A 21,771-nucleotide genomic window follows, 5' to 3' on the forward strand; every position below is an offset into this window, starting at 1 on the left:
TATCCTCGACGGGTACCTGAATAACAATGTGGCACTGCCAAGTATTATTACTCCAAAGTATTCCATATTATCTCTTGCAGTCAGCCGAAAGCAGGTTTCTCCTGACTTACTCTGTACTTTATTCTCAATGCATATAGAAATGCTCTGGCCCCCTCTAGTACCGAATCTCCTACATTACAGCCTTCTCGATAGTTACATTCCATGTTGGGCCTTTCATATTTTACTCTGCGGAACGACTGCTTCAAGCTTAAGTTTTATGTGGAAGTATGCTGATGCAGCCTGTATGCTACGCAGTCCTCTCTGGTCTAATTATTGAGAGACATGTGTCCGTTGTCTACCGTATGAGTCTAGGTTGCTGCCCCCCTAGATTGAGAATATTGGCGTTCAAGGCAAGAAATATATATTTCCGCAAATGTAGATTGATAATGGGACAGCCAATGGCACGGAAATCCCAAAAGGGATAGCTCAACATTTGAATCTAATCCCATGTATTCGACTGCGACATTGTTTTCAACCCTCTCTGTATGAGAGTCTTATGAAGATTAGTAATAATCCTCTTGTGTCTCAACTCAACTCCCATTGGGATGCACGTATGACGCGGTCGGGTACGAAATCACATGTCTGGACGCTATCTCCTGCACATGGGCGTAGGCCCGGTCTACGGAGTATAGGAGAGATTTCAGGGGCAAATAGATGGCCAGAGTGCTGGCGTCTCCAGTGAGTTCACCTGCGTTCTCAAAGTGAGAGTTGTGGAACTTCGACGGTCTTGTGGCCAGTTCGTAGCTTCCTCAGTGGAAATAACGCAAGTAGACCTAATGGACGGCGATTACTGGCTTGTTTCCCACATGCAGGGGATATCCAGATTCGTCGACAGTTCAAAAACAGAGAAGCAAGCATTGCATTTTCGTCTGTCCAGGTTGGCTTGTTTCTAAGCGAAACCAATTTTCATACTAGTTTGAACGTGGATATTCACCGTTTGTCATTATATTGACTATCCTCAAACATTCCTTAGTGTCCAGGAACAGACACAAGAGCAATAACCTGGAGATAATATCACAGGTAGGACGTAATGGCAATCCCCCAAAGATCACTTGAATAAATACCCCGTAAGACCCTCAATCGTCCTCCTGCCGACGTCGTGGTGACGATTCTCCTCCCAAACCTTGCCACCCTCTCCGAATTGATTGGACAAATGGCCCAAGAAAAAGTCCAAATTCTGTTGGCAGTGGGGAAAGGCATTCTTAAAAAAGTCATAGAGATCCTGGACCTGCGGCTTAGTCGGCGCATAGGTGACCTTTTCAGCAAAGAGATCCAAGTATTTTTGCGTGTGCGCAATGTCTGCCATGGCATCTAGCTCCCAACCAGGCTCCAGATGTCCTGGAATAACCTTGACGGGCTTTAGAGCAGAAATGAGCGCGATGGTCTTATTCCATGCGTCGAGGAGGCCAGGGGTTTCAACCTCTTCCACCCTGTATCAAAGATGGAAGTCAGTAGTTGACAACGGGTCGAGGTATTACAGCCTCACCAAACATGTGTGCTTCGACCATAGACAGTATCCCCACAGACGACCGTCTTCTCAGTCGGCAGCCAGAAGACGGTGTGGTCAACACTATCTCCTTGCAAGGGCCCCAGCAGCACCACAGGACTTTCGGGGTTGCCGTTCAGCAAGAAGAAACCGAAATTGAATTCATCGGGTTTCCTGGGCGCTTCGGGAACATTTTCCTGTCCAAAGACTGTTGGCCAATACTTGACCTTGTCATCATATTCGCGGTTGATGCCCTCCAGGACGTACGGAGCGGCATAGAATTTGGCCGTGGGGAACGCATCCAGAATAGGATTTGCGGAAAAGAAATGGTCAGGGTGATGATGCGTGACAAAGACGGCTTTGAGGGGATTTAAGGTGGTTTCTTTGATCCAGCGTACCACGGATAAAGCGTCAGGAATCAGGAAGGGCGGGTCTATGAGGACAGACTCCGAGGCCCCGACGATCAAGGTAGTGATGCTTGACAGGCCTTTGATAGACGAGGCATGATGATAAGTTTGTAGAGGCATGATGAATAGAGTAAGACTCTAGTAGATGACTCTGCGAATATGGTCATTCGGGAACAGCAAGAGGGGTTAATGTACCTCGATCAAACCCTTTGCTGGTTGGTATCATCCTTCTACTGGCTCGTAGAGCGGGTAGCCTGTGCGTGTTTCCCCTCATTTTTGACTCCGCTTATGCCACATCGTCGGAAAACTCCCAGAATATGCATGTGGAACCATCGAATGTCAGCTCTATATCGGGGAGGATCAAACATGCCTGAGTGTGACGCGGCCATCGCCGGCAAACCCCCGACTGAGGATTGTCAAAGTTATTTTACGATATACGATGCGGGGAGTAATCGTAGTCGATTTGGTGGACCACGGATGGAACCCCGGGGTTTTCCCGTTTACCGAAGTCGGATCTGAGGAGGAAACGATGGCCTCGGATTCACTGTCTTCCTGATAAGGGCATCTGGATCCTATGCATATATATCCACCGGCTTTATCTTCCCAGATCGTTGGATATATCGTAGAAATCATCCATCATGAGTCGATTTCATCCCACTATTACCCCTGAGTCTTTGAAGGACAAAGTTATTGTTGTCACGGGTCAGTCGCGTATCTACTATCCCCAACATCCGTGGCTCACTCAGCGATAGGAGGGGCCAATGGAATCGGAGCCAGTTTGGTCGAGTACTGCTGTCAGCAAGGAGCGTATGTTTGCTTCGGCGATGTTGCTGAGGACGCTGGAAATCAGATCGCTCAGTCGCTGTGCTCGTCCGGCTCATCGTCGACCCCGCAAGCCATCTTCCAGCACACCGATGTCACCAGCTATCAATCCGTACTCGGTCTTTTTGACCTGGCCCTGGAGACATATGGCCACGTTGATCATGCTGTTGCCGGTGCAGGCATCATGGAGATTGGTAACTTGTTCGACCCCGCCTTGACGCTGGAGACAGTTCGCGAAGTGCGTTACTATCCTACATATTGAGCTTTTAAGATATTGACTATGAAAAGGCGCCCACAACCAAAGTCCTCGATGTCAATCTGACTGGCTGTCTCTATGTTGCCCGCATCGCCAGCGTGTACTTGCGCCAGAACCGCCCGGAACAGGCAGATCGGTCTATTACTCTCATTTCCTCAGTCGCTGGATTCAAGGAATCTCCCGGAATGTTTGTTTACCAAGCTTCGAAACATGGAGTGCTCGGGCTGATGCGTTCGCTGCGTTTGTACCTCTCTTCTTCGACCCATCGCATCCGAGTCAACGCCATCTGCCCATGGATGACGACCACGGCTATGGTCAAGGGTGTACATGAAGCCTGGACGAAGGCAAAATTGCCGTGCAACACGCCCGCCGACGTTGCTCACATCATCGCCGGTGTCTTGGCAGATTCGTCACTCAACGGCAAGTCTATGTACGTCGAAGGAGGGCGAGGGTGGGAGATTGAAGCCAATATTGATCGACTAGAACCTCAGTGGTTGGGCGAGGAACCGTCGCGGTCTCTGGCGCAGGGGCAAGCAGTGCTCGGAAGTGGCATGGATTGGGCTCAATAACAATTGAATTGTATCAATTTGAGACAAATGAGAAGACTCCGTAGTTTTCATATGTAACTGGAAGAAATATCCCAATGCAGTCATCAAATCCGGATGATCAGCAACGGATATGAACTTAGCCAGTCAACATGAAATTGCTCTGGATGATTGGACGCCGAATGTAGTATCGTAAAGGTGCAATGGATTTTGGCTCAGTATTGCCGCATGATGGATCAACGGCAGGAGATACAGGCCGCATATTATGACCTGTATATGCCTGAACACTATTTCAGCGGCCGCTTATACCAGGCTGAGATCATGGGCTGAATCTTCGCGATGAGTTATTGATTGATTGATTCATTCATTGCGTTCAACTCGCGGGGAAATCATTTTACAGAATCCAATTCCTCAACTCAGTAATCAAAAATTGGAATGCGTGTTTTGAAAATCCAATGCCGCTAGACAGAAAAGGCGTCCGGACGATGTACCCTTAGTCTAGGGATCACATACCGTAGTTATTATGGTATAATATTTTGGCACATGTTCCGAATCCTCCTCTTCCTCGGTTCCTGTTTAGTCCCGGTTCTCCCCTCAATGGAGTAGACCAACCACCTGGTTAATAGGCTTAGAACCTTAGTTCAGCATTGTTTCTCATAGAACAAGCGAGGTTACCAGAGGTATAACCAGCCTTTCATGCCAAGCTTTTGTTAGTGGTCCTGCCGATGAGCCTATACAGCCTCAATCTGGGGATACGTAGGTAAGAGGGGAAGGACGATGTAAAAATCATTGTGTTCTCATCAGCCAATCAGAAATAATTATCCAAGGTTGGATAGACGACGATCGACAAAGGGTGTTCCGCATAGGAGTTTAGCACGAGCTGTGGATCCTCTAGGCAGATGGCTTAGTCTTAACCCACGAGAATGATGCAAAATTCCCTCAAGTCTCGCATCTGCTTTCACGAGCCACAGGCAACCAACAACTCGATCAGAAGGAGTCTTCTTGTCATTCTTACTTTGCCTGACCGAACATGAAAACTGCAGCTGGAGTACTGGTCGTTGCTATCAGCAGCCTGGCTGTAGGTGCTCATGCCGCGGAAGCTCCACCAGCCCCCACCGGGAGCAGCTATGCCTCGGGCTTTGACACGACGCGGAGTTGGGCAAATCTGAGTCCATACCAGGAGGCGGATGGCTTCGGTGTGCCAAAAGGAATGCCAAACGGCTGTGAGCTGTCCCAAGTCCATGTGCTACATCGCCATGCTGAACGCTACCCCACCCCGTATCCCTTGGACGGGCAGGGGATGGAGGACTTTGCCGCCAAATGGAGCAATTATACCAAGAGACATCATCACGGAGCCTCAGCCGCGGGTCCATTGAGCTTTTTGAATGACTGGCAATACATCCTGGGCGAGGACACCCTCCTGGAAACCGGCGCAGCGACCGAGGCAACCGCGGGAGCAAGCTTCTGGACCAAGTACGGACGGCTACTGTACCGTGCCGGCCGGGAGAACGGAGCGGCCTGGAATGCCTCGTTGAATATGTATCCAAACGGCACAGCCCGTCCGAAGCCGGTCTTTCGCACAACCTCGCAGCCGCGGATCCTGGAGAGTGCTCGATGGTGGCTGAGTATGGATTCCTTGAACAAGTAGTAATGCCAAGCTAACAGATAACTCGAGGTGGATTCTTTGGCAATACCGGTGCCAACAGTTCGTATGACCAGTATGACCTGGTTGTGATTCCAGAGGTGTCCAATTTCAACAACACTCTGGCCTCGTACGACTCGTGTCCTGGAGATATGACCGAAGGGTGAGTGATAAATTTTCTGACATGTCCTGATGACAACGAGGCTAAGATGACCAGGGATACTTCTGCACAAGAATTCATTCCCCGCTATACTCGGCAGGCCATCTCCCGTCTCTCCCGGTATCTGCCCAAGGACTTTAACCTGACGGCTTTTGATGTGCTAGCGATGCAGAATATCTGCGTTTACGAGTACACGAGCCTTGGAGGTTCCTCTTTCTGCTCCCTCTTCACGGAACAGGAGTGGAAGGATTTCGCCTATAATGTCGACGTGCAGTACTACGGAGACTATGCGTACGGATCTCCTACAGGCCGTGCGCAGGGCATCGGCTATGTCCTTGAACTGGCGGCTCGACTTCAGGGCAAGTTGATCTACTCCAGCGACACGAGCATTAATTTTACCTACGACAATAACCTGGCACAATTTCCGCTCGACCAGCCCTTCTACCTAGACATGTCGCATGACGATATCATCCTGTCTGTCATCACTGCGTTGGGACTGCGCTATTTCAGATATGGGCCGCACGGCCTGCCAGGGAATGTCGACCACGCACTCAACCGGACTTTTGCCTTGAGCCAGATGACGCCATTCGGAGCGCGGCTCATGTCGGAGGTTTGGACCTGTCCTCGTAACGCGTCATTTGACTCCCTTGCCCCGGTTCTATATCGTAACCCCCATGTCGACCGCACCGTAGGCACGACCAGGTTCATCCGCTTCGTTCTGAATGGAGCTCCCTTGCCGCTGGATGGACTGGTAGGCTGTGAAGAGTCGCACCAGGGGTTCTGCCCAGTTGAGAGATTCTTGAGTGGCGTTCCGACGCTGAAGAAAGAGGCAGAATATCAAAAGGCCTGTTTCGGACATTATCCGACTGGAAGCCAGGTGGGCGATGGTGCTCCAGAGTGGTGAGTTTCATTTATCCAGGACAGCGTGTGACAGGGGTGGTGCCTTGTATGATTTGTATCGTACGTTCAGTCATCCTTTTATTATAATAATTCCCCCTGGACGAGTTGGAGAAAAGCCATTCATGGAGGAAGAGAGTTGCACGTCCATTTTGAGGAGGATAGTCTTGGCGTTTGACAATGTCTTAGCAGTCCTAGTCTAGGCTCTTCAGGGTCCATAATACGTTAACGCACTCTACCGTTTGGGGCTGAAACAGAAACGCTCCTTTGACCAGAATGGGCTGATAGGCCGAGGCTAAAAAGAGCAAATGCAGGATGTCTTGGTCCCTGAATTTCAGCGTGTAACACCCACTGATCGTCGTGTATTGGTGGTGTAGAGGCTAAAATGGCTGTTAGTGCTCCATCGTGGATGGCTTCACAATGGCATTTATCCGAACGCAACCCCTCCCGCCTTCCCCTCGCCAGCCGAAAGCTTCAGCCTGTTGTCATTCTGCAGTGGCATTTCCAACCTCATGACCATATATCTTCCAATTCAGCCGGATTTGCTTGCAGAATTGTGGACTCTGGGCCAAATGCTCCGCAGCGGGTGCCCCGGATTAACTGCCGCATCCCTGATGGATGTGACAAAGTCAATCGAGACCCAAACACTGTAATCTCAATATAGCCGCTAGAGTAGCGTCAGTGTCAGGATGTCGCGATGTGGGGTAGGCCGGTATTTGCTCACTGCTCTACTGCCGGTGATGCAAAGGTATAAAGAGCAGAGACATCCTCGAGTATGGAATCCAACAACTACTCCCTTGGACAATCATATTTGCAGTCAAACACCAATCCCCTTCGAGCATCATGGTTTCTTTCTCGTACCTGCTGCTGGCCTGCTCCGCCGTTGGAGCTCTGGCTGCCCCCGTCGAATCCGAGGGCACCACGTTCAACGAGACTGCTCTCCATGAGTTCGCTGAACGCTCCACCCCAAGCTCAACCGGATATAACAATGGTTACTACTACTCCTTCTGGACCGATGGCGGCGGCAATGTGAACTACAACAATGGAGCCGGTGGCTCGTACTCAGTCAACTGGCAAAACGTGAACAACTTTGTCGGTGGAAAGGGCTGGAACCCTGGAAGCGCTAGGTACAGAGCGTCGTCAACGTCTTGACTTGAGGACCCGTGGCTGATAGAAATAGAACCATCAACTACCGAGGCAGCTTCAACCCCAGCGGCAATGGCTACCTGTCCGTCTACGGCTGGACCACCAACCCTCTGATTGAGTATTATGTTGTGGAGTCGTATGGCTCATACAACCCCAGCAGCGGTGCTACCTACAAGGGCAGTGTCACCACCGACGGTGCCACTTACAACATCTACACGGCCACTCGCTACAATGCCCCCTCCATCGAAGGCACCAAGACTTTCACCCAGTTCTGGTCGGTGCGGACCTCCAAGCGTGTCGGAGGCACTGTCACCATGGCCAACCACTTCAACGCCTGGAGCAGGTTGGGCATGAAGCTTGGAACCCACAACTACCAAATTGTCGCCACTGAGGGTTATCAGAGCAGCGGATCTTCTTCCATCACTGTCTCCTAGGATTACTACACTGAGACTTGATTGAAGGATCAGATGGTTGTGAGAGCTTCGTGTAAGAGTTAAGAGGCGGTAGGTAAATGGGACTACCTGGGATGTTTGTTGGGTATGAAATGTATTTCTGCGTACATCTTCTTCTGGAAACCTATCTTTGGAATTGAGCCACTATCTTTTAGATCACCTGCAATTGCGCTTCATTTAGGTAGTATATGGATTGAGTGATCAAATATTTTGAACAGTGAGAGACATGGACTACCTTGGTATTATCCTATTAATGCCTGGTTGCCATCGTGGGAGCAAGGCTTCATTATCCACCCCAGTTCGGGGGAACAAAGCGAATAGCTGTAAACAATCCGATCATCACTTCGACGCCTGCAGCTCTTCTCTCATGGCTTCGATCTCCCCGTCGAAGTGATTCAGAAAATCTTCATCGCCCCTGGATGTCTTCCACCCCAGCCGATCGCGAGCGAAATCAGCTCTCGCCCGGGAACTGTTTTTGCATTAGTCATGTTATGTGTTAGGTAGATCTTTCTCGCGGCAACATACTTGGATGCAAGAGTAATTTCCACGAGGCTCTCATTGCCCCCGGTGATTTCTGCTGCTGCTTCCTTCATACTGATCGACTCCACTTTGTTATTGTCTAAGAGTCCCTGCTTATGCAGAGCATCAGCAATACCCTGGCTAACCTGTAGCCATGTATGCTCTCCACTCTCGGCGAAGAAGACGGCCCTGGGGCCCGATGGAAGCCAGTCCGGTTGCTCTCGCACAGCCCGGAAGAGGAGGAGATAGAAATTCGCCAGATCCAGGATGTGGACATGATTCCAGATCTATGACGAGGAATGTCAGTCAGAAACTATCTATCATATATTGTATATCAAACTTACACCAGATCCACTCTCAATGACGGCAGTACGGCCTCGTTTTCGGGCAAGGCGCGCAAGATTGGGCACCTGTTGACTTAGTGTCGCAAATGGACCGGATCCTTTGCCATCTGTCGTTTGTCAGTTCAATTCGCCTTGGTACCCTTTTACACCGGGATGAATAGCATACAGATAGTGGGAGGGACAACGATATACGTCTTGACGCCAAGACTCAATCCCGTCTCCACCACCGTGACATCGGTGACCCGTTGCCCATAGCGCTCGGGATGGTTCTTCTCCATTGCGTAGACGTCGTCTTTCTCGTCCGACCAGACCTTCTGATTCTGCGGCGTACCGGTATAGGGATGGTCTCCCAGGATAGACGTCCCAGAGGTCTACATTGTCGTCAGCGTTGCAGTTTTTGACACTATGTATTCGAAAGAAGAAAGCCTTACATGGATCATGTATGCCTCTTTGCCAGTAGCTTTCTGTCTTTGGCTCAACCCCTCTATCAATGCCTTGGCAGAGCGATCGTGGGAGGCAGACGCGGCGTTGATCACCACTAGAGCGATGTGTGAGCGCAAGTCAAAGCATCAATAATCTAGAACTAGTCAATACCATCATGCTGGGAAGCAGCGTCTCTACATGCGTCAAGGTCGTCCAGGCCCTTGAATTGCAGAGGATTTACTCCGAGAGACTGAAGTTGGGCCGCCTGTTCATGTCGACGGATCAAGGCTGAGATGCTCAACTCAGACGCCTCTGCGGATTGCAAGAGTTCAGCGAGAATTGAACCTCCACTGCAGAGCGTCAGAGCTATACTGGGATTGTTCCACTGAGGTTGACAACACTCACATGTATCCGGTCGCACCAACAATAAGAACGCTCTTTGCTGCAGTGAGAGACGCCATGGCTACTACCAGAATGTACAAGCCGCAATTCCAGACAAGTCTGTCTGTTAATTCGTCTACTTCATAGCAACCATTTTATATTTTGTCGCTGAGTTACAGCGGTTGACGTCCATTAGTAATTCCGCCGAGAGGTGACGTCGTGGATCAAAACTCTCCGGATTAGAAATCGCTGCTTGGACCTTCCCCAGACGGGTCTCAGTTAGGCAAGTTGAAGCTATTTCGCGTAGCTTCTTTCTTATTGGTCTGGTGCCAATGTGTACCTTAGTTCTTCAAGAGTTTTGATAAGAAAATTTGCATTGCTTATTAATGACCGTTAAGCTGCTATCAAAGACGCAAGCAATTACTACAATATGGGAGTAGTCCGATGACGGTATATCATCCTATATACATACGCTTCGAAGTCTGCGGTTGATTTAGTCGTCAGGGGTAGAGCAGTACAATTCTGACAATGACACCGCAGGAATATATCTGTGCAGCACAGCAGCCAGTGGACGTAGTCAGCAATACAACCTATGAAGTAAAGAGGATCATCTCTAATGATGATTCTCAAGGTCGACATTCATCTCAACACTTAGAACTTGATATGTACCTTTCTCAAGGATCAAATGAGACATCGAACCTTGTGCCATAATTATGAGGTGGCAGTGACATCTGACATAAAACGCTGACCTTGCCATCCAAAGAGGGATCTCTTCTCCCTAAACTATTCCTGGCGCGGTAAGGGGATGCTAACCTGTTTTGGCGTTAGGCAGCCAGATTGTGTCCATTAGCATTGAATCACAGTGGGTCTTTTGTCTTGGCAGGAGACAACTTCCCACGCGCTGATTGAGCCCATTTTGGGGCAGAGGATCGAAAGTGGGGCAACCCTGATGGCCGCGGCGAGTTCCCATTGGCTAAAATGTGTCCCTGAGACACCTGAGTCTTGGCTTCTTTTGTCTTAGTGGTGGATCCAAAGTTTCACAACTGAATAATATTGGTCTAAAATTGCAATGACCCAATGATCGGATGATGTTGGCATCTGTCCTGGTCACAGTGGCATTGGCACCCTTGGCAGTCAGCACTGCCTTCCCCCCTTAAAAAATAGTAATGAGGAGGACGAGCACTATTATTATTATTATTACCTATCATTAATTTTATGATTAGTTTTCCCAAACCACGCTGCCTCAAACTGCCTGGCTCCTAATTTTGTTATCGTCACTTCCCACCCCTACGATACGTAGTTATTGTTGTTCCTATTATCCCTATTATTGTTGTTCCTGTCTATCGGACCCAGATCATTCTGTTTTGGTATGATGGTCCTGGTGATTCGTCAAACCTGATTTCTGCCATCCCCTTTGTTACCTCCTCTTCCCATTTCCTTGAGCCTCTCCCCGTTTCTCCTCCTTCGGTCAGCCATCGCTTTCGGGATGCGCATGCTGAGTTTGCGCCAACTCTGCGGGGCCACCACTCTGCTCCTCTCTGGGCAGGTGGCCCTAGCAGAGCTCGGGATCCAGGCCCAGAATGTTGGTATGTCTTCCCAAAAACCTCATCTTAGACTTCTTTAGATGTACACCTTGTAACACATGCTATGATGATCAGATTCACTCAAATCGGCGGCTAAAACCGTCGCTGCTCCCATGATGGAGTTCTATGACAAGAACCAGACCGAAGGCATCCCGGGCAAGCTGACCGGCACCTGGTACGTGGCCGGCGCCATGTTCATGACCCTCATCCAGTACTGGCAGGCCTCGGGCGATGAGACATACAATTCTGTCGTGTCACATGACCTGATGTTCCAGTCGGGCGAGAATTATGACTTCTTCTCGGGCAATTACAGCCAATGGCTGGTAAGTCGCAACAGTTTTTAGGCTCTGCCTATGCTGACATCTCCCAGGGTAATGATGATCAGATGTTCTGGGGTCTCGCCTCCATTACAGCTTCGGAGACAGGATTCCCGGAGATCTCAGGCAAACCCACCTGGACCTCTCTGGCTCGGGTCGTCTTCAACATGCAAGTGGCCCGGTGGGATAAGGTGGCCTGCGATGGCGGCATGCGGTGGCAGATCTGGCCGTATCAGGCCGGTTACACCATGAAGAATGCCATCTCCAACGGTGGTCTCTTTGAACTGTCGGCCCGACTCGCGCGCTTCACCAGGAACGACACCTATGCGCAATGGGCCGACAAGATCTGGGATTGGTCGGCCGCCACTCCACTGCTGCAGACGGATCGCTGGTACATTGCCGATTCCACCTCCAACGAAGCCAACTGCAAGGATGCGGGAAACACGCAATGGTCGTACAACTACGGCACCTATCTGTCGGGGGCCTCGTACATGTATAACTACGTAAGTCACTCCATGTCCAGGAGACTTGCTCGACCGGCACGCTGATTATTCTATGGCGAAAAAGACCAACGGTGACGACAAATGGCTGCAGAGAGTCAACGGCCTGTTGGAGTCCCTTATCGGCACCTTCTGCCCCAAGGACAAGGGCGGCAACGTCTTGTCCGAGGTTGCCTGCGAGCCCATCATGACCTGCGATCGCAATCAAATCGGCTTTAAAGGGTACACGGCCATGTGGCTGGCGAATACCGCCATTCTCGTCCCCTCGACGGCGGCCCGGATCATCCCCGTCCTTCAGGGATCCGCTCTGGCCATCTCCAAGCAGTGCTCCAAGCCGCCCGACAATACCTGCGGCATGCGCTGGTGGCAGCCCACCTGGGACGGCTATACTCCCGGTCTGGAGACGCAGATGGCGGCCCTGGCGGGCATCACTGCCAATCTGATGTACTACAAGTCGACCGCCCCGAACACCATTGATTCGAACCCGGACGGCAAGGAGCATCAGATCGACACCCATGAGGATGAAGCGCCGCATGAGCTTGATCCCATCAACACAGGCGATCGCGCGGGGGCATGGATCCTCACCGTGATCATCGTGGTTGCCGTCGGGGGATCCGTTGGCTGGTTGATCAAGACTTGAATTTCTGGGATACTTTCTTGGCTCATTATCTTTGGTGCTCATTATCTTTGGAGACAACAGTTGCTTGTTTGTCTGTTGTCTGGCGTGATTTGGTGAGGGTTTGGATTTGCACATTCTGTCATATTCGGGGCTCATTCCCGTTGCGTTATCATTTCTTGTATTACTTTCCCACATAGAGTCGACATTTTCCAACAATATAGCTGCATCGGACTCCATCCGAGTGTCCAATGAACTGATCTCCCCGCTCCACTTAAGCTTCACCGACGCGCTTGTAGCAGTCCTGCCCCACCAGCACTTATAAAACAAGACAAGATCCTGGGTGATCAATCGAATAACCCATCCACGTCCTGATCGTGTCTACCCAACATGGTGTATACTATCGTCGTCCGTATGCTACACTCCTCATAATCGATCCCGAGCTCAAACTCATTTTTGCAGATCTCCGCGCAAAGCCTGATCCCGAGTGCATCTCGAAGCTTCACGCAAAGCTTCTCGAGGCCTCGGCCGTCTACTCCAAGGACAAGGAGACCCTGTCCTGGTTCGTGATGCAGTCGGTCCACGACAAGCAGGACTTTTGCATCGTGGAGCGCTATCTGAACGAGGGGTCCCAGAAGTACCACCTGGAGAACCCGTACTGGAAGACCTTTGATCCCTATGTCATCCCGCTGTTGGAGAAGCCCATGGATTTGAGACGATTTGAGGAATTGGTTCCAGAGGGAGAGAAGCAGTAGATAAAATCGCTTTGTCTATTTCTTTCTAGTATTTAACGCGTAAATGAAGCGCAGAATGGATGAGTTTCAGAGGATCGACCACTTTGTTTCTTTGACGCGCACGCTGGTGGAAATCCTGCCTGAGCAGCGAGGCATCAATTTGTTTGATTCGCATCTCCACTGTTTTTATCAATGCTCTCCCTGCGTTTCTCATCTCTGAAAACATCCACAATCGTGTCAAAAGATCTCCAGAATGTCGAATAGTCAATCCAGCGATGCTCTCTTATTCCCTGATTCAAGTCGGATATTCTTAGAGCCCCATCTTCCGCCAAAAATTAAATTTTCCCAATCCCCAGATTCTGATCTCCCCTTCGCCACAGTCACTTTTGCTACCTCCCTCGACTCTGCTCTGGCCCTTTCACCAGGCGCAAAAACCGTACTTTCAGGGCCGCAATCGAAAGCGATGACCCACTATCTCCGGTCGCGTCATGATGCTATCCTGATCGGGGTTGGTACTGCGGTTGCAGATGACCCTGGATTGAACTGCCGCATCGCTGGCGTCGGTGGTTACGGGGGTCAAGGTCTAGAAGGACAACCCCGGCCGATCGTCATCGATCCCATCGCCCGATGGGACTTTACAGAGAGCTCTAAGATTCTGGCACTGGCCCGGGAGGGTCGAGGTCGAGCGCCCTTTATCATCACAGGGTCGCAGTCCGTCCCGCCAGAGAAGAAAGCTCTGTTGGAGAGACACGGCGGCAAGTTCATCTCTCTCGATGTGGTGACCTCTGAAACAGGGGAGCATCGTATCGACTGGACCACTCTGCTCAAGGCCCTCAGCAAAGAAGGACTGAAGAGTGTCATGATCGAGGGAGGAGGGACCATCATCAATTCTCTCCTGGAGCCATCCTATCAACATCTCATTGACTCGGTCATTGTCACGATCGCTCCAACCTGGCTCGGACAAGGAGGAGTGGTCGTTTCGCCTAAGCGGCGATTCAACGAGCAAGGCGTGGCCATTCCCGCATCGCGATTGACCGACGTGAAATGGTATCCGTTCGGAGAGGACGTTGTGCTTTGCGGGAGGATCCAGTCCTGAACCTGCATCTCTCCCAGCCGAGATGCGTCAGTCAAAGATTTTACACCTACAGAATTTGGATTCCTGCCTTTAATTGGCTATTTATACAAAAACCCTGACCTCTCCTGATGTTACCCCTTTCTCTAATGGTATCACTAATAAACAATCTCTGTCGAATAGATGGCTTGCTGTCCACTGGTACTGCCATCTTCAAACCATCTGGCGATCACTCTCTCCTTATCATGAAGTGACCATTAATCCACAACAGGTCCGGACTTGAGATAGACTCAAGAGAGGCCGTGCAACTTGGTATGCCGATGACGAGAGACAACGACTATCATGATTCACTTTGAAGCTGCCAAAAATAAGAGAATGACGGACAGCCAGTTCAGCAGACCAGGAAGCAGCAAAGGCGCGGAGGACAAGCGTTAACGCTATCCTGTGTCTCCTACTGGGACAATGTAGCACCAGGGTCTCTTCTCCTCGCTTTGCAGTGGAATAGTGACTTTGTCAGGGAACAAGTGCCGGGTTCCGATCCAGTAGCTAACCACAGGTGTCTGAGTGAGTGGTGGAGCCTACTACGTCGTGTCTTATGGGCGTGCGACCTGGCAATGCTCAGATGTCGCAATTGTAGCAGAATTAGCTGGGTCGCTAAGCTCTCACCGTCTACAGGGGCAAAAGCTTCGATAAATTACTAGGGGGCATTCTTGACTCGCAGCCGTCCTTCTGTTGTGATCATTGCTTAATATTGACGCATCGGAGGGAGAATGATCGAGACGAGGGCCAAGCATTTCATCTACATCAGCCGTAATTTGAACGTGTCTTTGGCTCAGTACACGAAGCCATATATGGGTCCTTGCTGTGTCCTTAGACCTAAGGTCGATAATACAAGGAATCTAAACATCAGTTCCCTGAATGTTTGAGGCATGGTACTTTTGTATGTGGCTGCCTCAGGAATCAGGATATTTTAAGCCAAATTTCCAAGGCATCAACAGCACGTGATCTTATCTAAATTGACCCAATCAGATGCGAGAAGTGCGGTAGATGGGCCCATGGACCTCGCGATAATCTCCTGATCGCTCTGCTCTACCAAAGGGCGCATCCAAGGTCAGATATCATCGCAAATCCTATTCCCAACTCAAAACATCATGACACCCATCATGCTCCATCCAATCGAGCCTTCAGACCCGAACTCAGCGCGTCCAGACCTGGTGTCGGTTCCTTCGGATCATTCTACGTCATCGAACTGCCTTGTCAACGTCCTCCATCTGGTCAGCATGAGCGAAACACTAGGAGATCCTGGGGTCGTCTCATTATCAGGCCATATATATCAATTCTCTGTCTTTATATAAAACTGAACCCGGTTTTTCTTTGCTAACGTTTCCTCCATCCCATCAGTCTCTGCCACGTCTATGTATCCTCATTCTACTCCCACTTTACTTACTTACGCTTGAGGAGAAAAGATCGTTGATGAATTGAACTCAACAATTACCAAGAATGACGTCAAAAGGTGAAATTGAGAGCCTCTCCGCGTATGGAGTCGCTCGGTCCACCATCCAAGGGAGCCCCTTGAGCGAAGACGAGCTCCGCAAGACGGATGCCTATTTCCGTGCGAGTATGTATCTTTGTCTGGGCATGCTTTATCTGCGTGACAATCCTCTTCTGAAAGAGCCTCTCAAGGTGGAACATCTCAAGGCTCGATTACTGGGCCACTGGGGTTCCGACGCTGGTCAATCCTTCACATGGATCCACATGAACCGCTTGATCAAGAAATACGACTTGGATGTATTATTCATCTCTGGCCCCGGCCATGGTGCTCCCGGCGTTCTCTCGCAGTCATATCTCGAGGGTGTATACTCCGAGGTCTATCCGGACAAGGCGCAGGATGAAAGGGGCATGCAGCGATTCTTCAAGCAGTTCTCCTTCCCCGGCGGAATCGGCAGCCACGCAACTCCAGAGACCCCGGGAAGTATTCACGAAGGAGGTGAGCTGGGATACTCTATCTCTCATGCTTTTGGAGCCGTCTTTGATCACCCGAATCTCATCACTTTGACCATGGTGGGTGATGGTGAGGCCGAGACTGGCCCTTTGGCCACCAGTTGGCACAGCAACAAGTTTCTCAACCCGATCACCGACGGGGCAGTTCTTCCGGTGCTCCATCTCAACGGTTACAAGATCAACAATCCCACCATTCTGGCCCGGATTAGTCACAAGGAGTTGGAAATGCTCCTCAAGGGATACGGGTGGACCCCGTACTTTGTCGAGGGAAGCGACCGTGAGAGCATGCACCAGGCCATGGCGGCCACCCTCGAGCATTGTGTATTGGAAATCAAGAAGATCCAGAAACAGGCGCGCGAGTCCAACAAGGCCTTCCGCCCCCTCTGGCCTATGATCGTCCTTCGGTCGCCCAAGGGATGGTCAGCGCCCAGAGAAATTGACGGCAGGTTCCTAGAGGGCTTTTGGCGTGCCCACCAGATCCCTATCACCGATGTGCAGAGCAAGCCGGATCACTTAAAGGCCCTGGAGAACTGGATGAAGGCCTACAAGCCAGAGGAGGTCTTCGACAAGAATGGTACACTGATCTCCGAATTGAAGGAGCTGGCCCCGACAGGCAACTCACGCATCAGCGCCAATCAGGTCGGCAATGGCGGTCTCCTGCGACGACCGATGGATCTGCCCGATTTCCGTGACTACGCGCTGACTGACATCGAGCCAGGTGTCACCATCCGTCCAAGCATGTCCAATATGTCCAAGTATCTGCGTGACGTGGTGGCCAAGAACATGACCACCTTCCGAGTCTTTGGTCCCGATGAGACCGAGTCCAACAAACTTGCCGAGATCTACAAGGCGGGTAAGAAGGTCTGGATGGCCGAGTACTTCAAAGAAGATGAGGACGGCGGCAACCTCGCCATGCAGGGCCGTGTGATGGAGATGCTCAGTGAGCACACCTGTGAAGGATGGCTGGAGGGCTACGTCTTGTCTGGTCGACACGGGATGCTCAACAGCTACGAGCCCTTTATCCATGTGATCGACTCGATGGTCAACCAACACTGCAAGTGGATTGAAAAGTGCCTCTCGGTTGAATGGCGCGCCAAGATTTCCTCGCTCAACATCCTCCTGACCGCGACCGTGTGGCGTCAGGATCACAATGGATTCACGCACCAGGACCCCGGATTCCTGGACGTGGTGGCTAACAAGAGCCCCGAGGTGGTACGAATCTACCTCCCTCCTGACGGCAACACACTCCTGTCGACGATGGACCACTGCTTCCGCACCGTCAACTATGTCAATGTCGTCGTGGCCGACAAGCAGGAGCACGTGCAGTTCCTCAACATGGAGGAGGCGATTGAGCACTGCACCAAGGGAGTCGGCATCTGGGACTGGGCTAGCAACGATCAGGGCTGTGAGCCCGATGTGGTTATGGCATCCTGCGGCGATGTCTCTACGCACGAAGCGCTGGCCGCGACGGCTCTGCTGCGCCAGCACCTGCCCCAGCTCAAGGTCCGTTTTGTCAACGTTGTTGACCTGTTCCGGCTCATCTCCACCATCAATCATCCGCACGGCATGTCCGACCGCAAATGGGGAGCCATCTTCACCACCAACAAACCTATCATCTTCAACTTCCACTCGTACCCCTGGCTCATCCACCGTCTCACGTACAAGCGGCCGGGTCAGCAAAACCTGCACGTGCGGGGCTACAAGGAGAAGGGAAGCATTGATACGCCGTTTGAGCTCGCTGTACGCAATCAAACCGACCGGTACAGCCTAGCGATCGACGCTATCGATCGTATCCCGTCCCTTGGCAATACCGCCTCGGGGGTGCGGGAGCGTTTGATCAATCTCCAGCTAGCCGCAATGAACAAGGCGTTTGACGATGGCATCGATCCAGATTATATTCGCAATTGGTCCTGGGATAGTCTGCGGAAGAAGTGTTGAGCCACCGGCATCATGGCGACCTTTCTTACTGAGCCTGCTACGCTGAAGAAGGAATAATTTATATGTAGCCATGACGAGTATCAAATTGTTATGACCTCTTATCTCCTAATGACCATCTAGCATCTGTGTTCTAGACCCGTAGGCTTTCCACGCCGCATCATCTATTCTTGCTCAAACCCCAAACTGTAGTTACTATCCAGTTCTTTCGTTCATGGACACATCAATAGGCGCCCCGACGAGGCTTCCAACCAGGCTGAGGTGCCGGGGCCGGCTTGCGGTATCCAGATAGGAAAGGAGTAGAGGCGACAAGCTCCAGACCACCGACCAGAGCCCCTTGGGACTCGAGCGCCCAAAGCGTTAAGGCGACATAATTGACCCCGTTGTAGTTGAGAATACCCTCTGGAACAGGGAAGTTGGTTTGCGGGCCGAGGTCATTAACTGCATCCAGTTAGAAACCTAGGTTTGATTTATTCATCTTCTTGTCATACCGTATTTCCCAAACTGATATCCATTGACAAACAGCTGACAGCGATAGCTCGTCCTTGATCTTGCGTCTGATGCGGAGGTGTTAAAGACGAAGCTCAACGGGATATCGTATCCCTCGGGTAGATCCAAGGAGAACGAAGTAGCATAGAATCCGATACCGGCGTTGGTGAGCCCATCATTGATCGGGCTGGATGACTTCCACCAGGCGGTAGGCGGTTTTGGAAGATGATATCCGTGGCGCTCGGCATACATGGCTCCCTCGTTGAGCGGACCTCGCGTCAAGTCCTGGTACTGCTCGCCACCGAGATTGCCGGTCATCTTCCATGCAAGATCGGACAGCTCATGGCCCGAGAGCGCGTAGTCGAGAATTCCTCGAGGGAACTTGATTGCGTCAGTCCCCGGTGCCTCTTCGTCCTGGCCCATGTGGTCGATCACCACTGTCAAGACGTATGATTCCCCGGAAGACAGCTCATGGGGGAGCGAGATGTTTCTGGGATAGGTCATGTTGTTTCCACTACCTGTCCACGATCCCAGGAATGTTTGATTTAGCCATGCTGAATTAGCGAAGCCCACGCCGCCAGACGTGTTGAGGAATACCCATGACTCGTCTCCATTGGCCTTGAAATGGCCCCGGTAGATCAGAGAGCCCCCGTGATACCCGTAGTCGTCAGCGTACAGACATGTAGGGCCAGTGAACTTGCGCGTGTTATTGGTATATGTGTTTGTCAGTGGCGTCCAACTCTCGTCATTATACCCCGGGGAGATTTCGGGAAGAGAGTCGACGTATTTCCAGTCGAGACGCTTCAGGTCTGGCAGGGAGATAGCCGGTGGTTGATAAGGAACCGTTGCAGCGAGATTGCCAATCTTAGACCGAGTTGATTTCAAGGACTGGCCGTTGAAGATAATCCCGTCGAGTCGATTCGGTGCTGAAATAACCTCCAAGGAAGTTGTTGCGTTCACGTCACCTGTCAGATGCAGTTTGCTACCTGCAATTGATGCGCTGCGAAGCAAGTATCCTCCCTTCACAATCACCGTCTCCTTGGATGGCGAGCTATAGTTGGCAATTGGCTGTGTTGCTGATAGTTCCAAGACCCAGTGCTGATAGGCGTCGTTGCGCCAGAGGAGGTGAATCTCAAGGTTTCCCACGTGCAAAACCTGTCTTTGAGCAGTTACATGCCACTGTACAATCCAGGCGCTTCCCTTCCTGGCAACCTTGATGCTGGACCCGTCAACCACGGTTGGTCGGGGATGATGCATTGACAGAGCGAGTTCATGAAGTTCTTCTGCTCCTCCATACAGAACGAGCACGCGCTTCTTGTCGAGTCCTTTAGCCCAGGTGAAGACCTCTGCGGAAGAGTAGATGAGATTGAATCCGCCTACATCATAGTCAGTGACGTGGAATTTGGAGTCTCTGCCGTTCAAGGACAGATAGCCTCCTAGTTGAGGAATCGTCACATTTCCAACGCTCGTCAAAACCTGGAATCGGTATTGGACATTTCCAGTCGAAGTAAAGTCGGCATGTCGCAGTAGATAGAAATTGGTGGCTGTTCCATTGCCAAACAGTGGAGTGACTGCTATATCCTTGTTCCCTGTGTATGATCCATTCCCCCCGTTTCCAGGCGTTGCGGTGAGGTACGCGGGAGACACTTTCAGGAAGTGGGCCTGCAGCTTCTCTTCGCTATACTTTTCTCGCCAGATCTGGCGATCCTCGGTAATAGCGGCCCCATAGTCATACGAAGTGTACCCTCCGTGGTAGCCGAGATTGCCCCAGTTGGTGCCTCCGTACGTCTAAAACAGTCAGCTAGGAGCGGGAGTAATCAGGAGGAGGGAGGATATCACACCATGTAGATGTTGAGAACGGTGACATCAAAGCCGTAATTGTTCTTGTATACCACTCGCACAGCTTCATTGTTCACGAGAATCGCACATCCGTCTTCTGTGACTCCTCCCCTGATTATTGTGTCTTAGTGCGCTGAACAGAGAAGTATCCATAGCATTTCTTACCATCCTCCTCCTGAACCCCCTTGGAATTCCATAATAGCAAATGGCGTCGTAGGACTGTGATTGCGGTGCGTCTGCTGCCAATCTCGCGGGAATCGATAGGTTGGCCATACATAGGGGTTACCACCTGAGCGTACATCAGATATATGTCATTGGCTCTTGAAAGTGATGCTCTTACAGTCATATCTCATAGGATAAGCGTCGATCCCGTAGATATCCGTCTCGCCCAATCCAGTCCCAGGAGCAAAGTATCCCAAATTCTTATTGTCATTGACAACTAATGGAACAACTACTCCAGCGTCTCGAAGCTGCCTCTCGGCATATGCCATGACCTCCTTATTCATCGTTGTCGGAAACTTGGACTCTGATACGTCGGGCCAAGTCGCGTACTCATTTTCCGGCTGAACCAGGATTACCGGTCCTCCATTGGTAATTTGGGCCTTAGCAATAATCTTCCCTAGAGTGGCCATGTACGCATCTGTCGCACGGAGGTAATCCTCGCTATTTGAGCGGATTATGCCCTTTAGACGAAGAACCCATCCGGGAATACCACCTGCCGAGGTCTCTGCATTGATATATGGTCCAGGTCGAGCTATCAGGTAGATACCAGCTTCACTCGCAGCAGTGAAGAACTCGTCAAGGCTCCATATCCCGTCAGTGACAACTTGTCCAGGATTACCCTCCATTAGGCCCCAGTCGGTATAGAAGGAGACAGCATTGAATCCGAGGCTTTTGATCTTCTGGAATACATCAAGCCAGAGACCAGGAACTGGCAGTCGAAAGGGGTGAAACTCTCCCGAGAAGATCATGAGGCGCTCACCCCGGACAAACAAAGAATGTTGGTCACATGTCACTAAGTTTTGAAGGTCTCGCTTATTAGCAGCAGCTTGCAATGAAAGATGGCTGATGGAAGGTGCAGCTACTACCGAAGCAGCGGCGGTCAAGGCGATGAATCTCCTTAAAAGGGACTTCATCGTGCGCTTCGCACCTAAATTGTATTTTCT

The 21,771-nt window shown here is 51.0% G+C and overlaps 10 protein-coding genes across 10 annotated transcripts; 7 read left to right on the forward strand and 3 right to left on the reverse strand.

The window, feature by feature from the left end:
- Positions 1–1,087: 1,087 nt before the first annotated feature.
- Aud_002338 (MBL fold metallo-hydrolase) lies at positions 1,088–2,052 on the reverse strand (the record flags this gene model as incomplete). Its single annotated transcript, XM_043287310.1, has 2 exons — positions 1,088–1,469; positions 1,526–2,052. 2 exons carry the CDS (start codon positions 2,050–2,052, stop codon positions 1,088–1,090), a joined length of 909 nt encoding a protein of 302 aa, XP_043143245.1.
- A 518-nt stretch (positions 2,053–2,570) lies between these two features.
- On the forward strand, positions 2,571–3,579 carry Aud_002339 (putative 3-hydroxyacyl-CoA dehydrogenase; the record flags this gene model as incomplete). Its single annotated transcript, XM_043287311.1, has 3 exons — positions 2,571–2,634; positions 2,685–2,992; positions 3,043–3,579. 3 exons carry the CDS (start codon positions 2,571–2,573, stop codon positions 3,577–3,579), a joined length of 909 nt encoding a protein of 302 aa, XP_043143246.1.
- A 1,006-nt stretch (positions 3,580–4,585) lies between these two features.
- On the forward strand, positions 4,586–6,261 carry Aud_002340 (histidine phosphatase family protein; the record flags this gene model as incomplete). The annotated part of the gene is made up of 3 exons (XM_043287312.1): positions 4,586–5,180; positions 5,231–5,360; positions 5,415–6,261. The coding sequence occupies 3 exons, from the start codon at positions 4,586–4,588 to the stop codon at positions 6,259–6,261; spliced, it is 1,572 nt and encodes a 523-aa protein (XP_043143247.1).
- An 836-nt stretch (positions 6,262–7,097) lies between these two features.
- Aud_002341 (glycoside hydrolase family 11 protein) lies at positions 7,098–7,834 on the forward strand (the record flags this gene model as incomplete). The annotated part of the gene is made up of 2 exons (XM_043287313.1): positions 7,098–7,381; positions 7,435–7,834. The coding sequence occupies 2 exons, from the start codon at positions 7,098–7,100 to the stop codon at positions 7,832–7,834; spliced, it is 684 nt and encodes a 227-aa protein (XP_043143248.1).
- A 357-nt stretch (positions 7,835–8,191) lies between these two features.
- Positions 8,192–9,599, reverse strand: Aud_002342 (uncharacterized protein; the record flags this gene model as incomplete). Its single annotated transcript, XM_043287314.1, has 7 exons — positions 8,192–8,321; positions 8,378–8,658; positions 8,716–8,822; positions 8,882–9,086; positions 9,147–9,253; positions 9,310–9,488; positions 9,544–9,599. The coding sequence occupies 7 exons, from the start codon at positions 9,597–9,599 to the stop codon at positions 8,192–8,194; spliced, it is 1,065 nt and encodes a 354-aa protein (XP_043143249.1).
- Positions 9,600–11,005: 1,406 nt separating this feature from the next.
- On the forward strand, positions 11,006–12,559 carry Aud_002343 (glycoside hydrolase family 76 protein; the record flags this gene model as incomplete). The annotated part of the gene is made up of 4 exons (XM_043287315.1): positions 11,006–11,105; positions 11,178–11,425; positions 11,473–11,922; positions 11,987–12,559. 4 exons carry the CDS (start codon positions 11,006–11,008, stop codon positions 12,557–12,559), a joined length of 1,371 nt encoding a protein of 456 aa, XP_043143250.1.
- A 366-nt stretch (positions 12,560–12,925) lies between these two features.
- Positions 12,926–13,290, forward strand: Aud_002344 (putative quinol monooxygenase; the record flags this gene model as incomplete). The annotated part of the gene is made up of 2 exons (XM_043287316.1): positions 12,926–12,947; positions 12,998–13,290. 2 exons carry the CDS (start codon positions 12,926–12,928, stop codon positions 13,288–13,290), a joined length of 315 nt encoding a protein of 104 aa, XP_043143251.1.
- A 232-nt stretch (positions 13,291–13,522) lies between these two features.
- Aud_002345 (RibD family protein) lies at positions 13,523–14,365 on the forward strand (the record flags this gene model as incomplete). The annotated part of the gene is made up of 1 exon (XM_043287317.1): positions 13,523–14,365. The coding sequence occupies one exon, from the start codon at positions 13,523–13,525 to the stop codon at positions 14,363–14,365; it is 843 nt and encodes a 280-aa protein (XP_043143252.1).
- A 1,476-nt stretch (positions 14,366–15,841) lies between these two features.
- Aud_002346 (phosphoketolase family protein) lies at positions 15,842–18,280 on the forward strand (the record flags this gene model as incomplete). The annotated part of the gene is made up of 1 exon (XM_043287318.1): positions 15,842–18,280. One exon carries the CDS (start codon positions 15,842–15,844, stop codon positions 18,278–18,280), a length of 2,439 nt encoding a protein of 812 aa, XP_043143253.1.
- A 220-nt stretch (positions 18,281–18,500) lies between these two features.
- Positions 18,501–21,741, reverse strand: Aud_002347 (glycoside hydrolase family 35 protein; the record flags this gene model as incomplete). Its single annotated transcript, XM_043287319.1, has 5 exons — positions 18,501–18,718; positions 18,769–20,554; positions 20,608–20,716; positions 20,771–20,894; positions 20,946–21,741. The coding sequence occupies 5 exons, from the start codon at positions 21,739–21,741 to the stop codon at positions 18,501–18,503; spliced, it is 3,033 nt and encodes a 1,010-aa protein (XP_043143254.1).
- Positions 21,742–21,771: the final 30 nt, after the last annotated feature.

This window comes from Aspergillus udagawae (genome assembly GCF_001078395.1).
Source record: "Aspergillus udagawae IFM 46973 DNA, scaffold_2, whole genome shotgun sequence".
Classification (NCBI taxonomy): Eukaryota; Fungi; Ascomycota; class Eurotiomycetes; order Eurotiales; family Aspergillaceae; genus Aspergillus; species Aspergillus udagawae.